The sequence below is a fragment of the Penaeus monodon genome, chromosome 32 (assembly GCF_015228065.2).
Source record: "Penaeus monodon isolate SGIC_2016 chromosome 32, NSTDA_Pmon_1, whole genome shotgun sequence".
NCBI lineage: Eukaryota > Metazoa > Arthropoda > Malacostraca > Decapoda > Penaeidae > Penaeus > Penaeus monodon.
This window is the reverse complement of record NC_051417.1, coordinates 14,521,292-14,522,869: the sequence shown is the minus strand read 5'-3', so window position 1 is coordinate 14,522,869 and position 1,578 is coordinate 14,521,292. Positions and strand designations below refer to the sequence as shown.

Below are 1,578 nucleotides of genomic sequence, written 5' to 3'. Positions count from 1 at the left end.
GTTCAAAGAATACAGTACCTACATAATACTCACGTGGCAGATTTAAATGTACTAAAACACTTCACAGCACAGCGTAGTGACCACAAAATAGCTATGCCCAACATTTACATACTGAGTTTCTTGTTATATTGTATTCTGTATTCTGAACGGGTAGTCTTGTTAATATTACAAACATATATGCTTCCCATTCGTACAGACTTGTATTTGAGTTGAGAATTAACGCTTAAATAGCAGATTGCATAATAGTAATTGCTTTTAGGGAAGACTGAGTGGCACAGTATGATTTCCAGCACATGGGTGGGTGGAATATTCCCTGCCTGAGAGGGTTCTCTTGCCACTGTTTAAATGTTAAAAGTTATGAGCCAAGAGAGTAGAAGTTGAAATGGGAGAAGTGGTCTATGAATTCTAAAATGATGAAGACAGGGGTAGGAGAATGAGAAAGAAAATAAATTAAGTTTTATAGAGATCAAGTAGTTTCTTTACTAATCATATTTTCATTTGCATCATAGGACCTGTGCCTGTGATTTACTGGTTGTCAGGTCTTACCTGCACTGAACAAAACTTCATAACCAAAGCAGGAGCACAACAGTATGCTTCAAAACATGGGTTCCTGGTAGTGGCTCCAGATACAAGCCCAAGTGAGTATCATGATTGGTTCCATTGTCAGCCTCCTTATGATTAGTGTTGATGTAGTTATATTGTGCAGTTTTACATATATTTATTTGTATTATTATTATTGTAGTTGTTGTTTTTTTCTACTAGATCATTTTTCAAATTGGAATCAAGTTAGATGATAGTATAGATTCTTATGAATTCTTTTTACAGAAGCATTATTTGAGAGTATTATGCATCTGTTTTGGGAAGTATCATGTATGCATTAATACACTATTGCACAAACTTGATTATAACTCTAAATTGTAACTTATCAAATCTCTAAGGGAAGTATTAATTAAAGTAAGTGTAAAAGAACTACCTCATGCCTGTTGATTTGGTAGTTATGATTTCTCCATTATAGATATGACTCTGGGCCATTATTAGTCATTGATATGGTTTCAGATTTGTAAAATATCTCATCTGTCATTTCTTTCGTAACTATAATTTTTTCAATATGACACATTGGGATTGAGTGTGGTCATCAACTTTATGTACAAATTCCCTTAGAATTAAACAGTTGTATAAAGAATGACATTCTGAGATCACTTGGCATTTTGATTTATTTGGTATCGTGTGTGAAAGCGTTATCCAGCATCTTCTTCCAAAATTAGGGGACTGCAAGATTCCTGGAGAGGATGATAGCTGGGATTTTGGCACTGGTGCTGGATTCTACGTGGATGCCACTGAAGAAAAGTGGAAGACCAATTATCGCATGTTTTCTTATGTCACCAAAGAGCTCCCTTCCCTTGTTGCTGCCAATTTCAAAGTGGAGAGCGATAAGGCTGGCATTATGGGGCACAGGTATGAAGCCATATTTGAAGACTATGTGTACATGTATTTGCTTATGTGTCTGAAAGAGAGAAAGATATAATTCAGAAGAAATGAAACACAAATTTCAATATTTTTTGTGTGAAAAATGACTGC

General features: G+C 35.1%; 1 protein-coding gene across 6 annotated transcripts in view; it reads left to right on the top strand.

Moving 5' to 3' along the window:
• The window catches only part of LOC119593665 (S-formylglutathione hydrolase-like), a gene marked incomplete at its 3' end in the record, with an annotated part of 5,985 nt that overhangs the window by 4,022 nt on the left and 385 nt on the right, over positions 1-1,578 (top strand). For all 6 annotated transcript variants that reach the window (XM_037942616.1, XM_037942615.1, XM_037942617.1 and 3 more), the window contains 2 exon segments: positions 510-638; positions 1,266-1,455. In XM_037942616.1, the coding sequence (XP_037798544.1) occupies positions 510-638; positions 1,266-1,455 (319 nt within the window).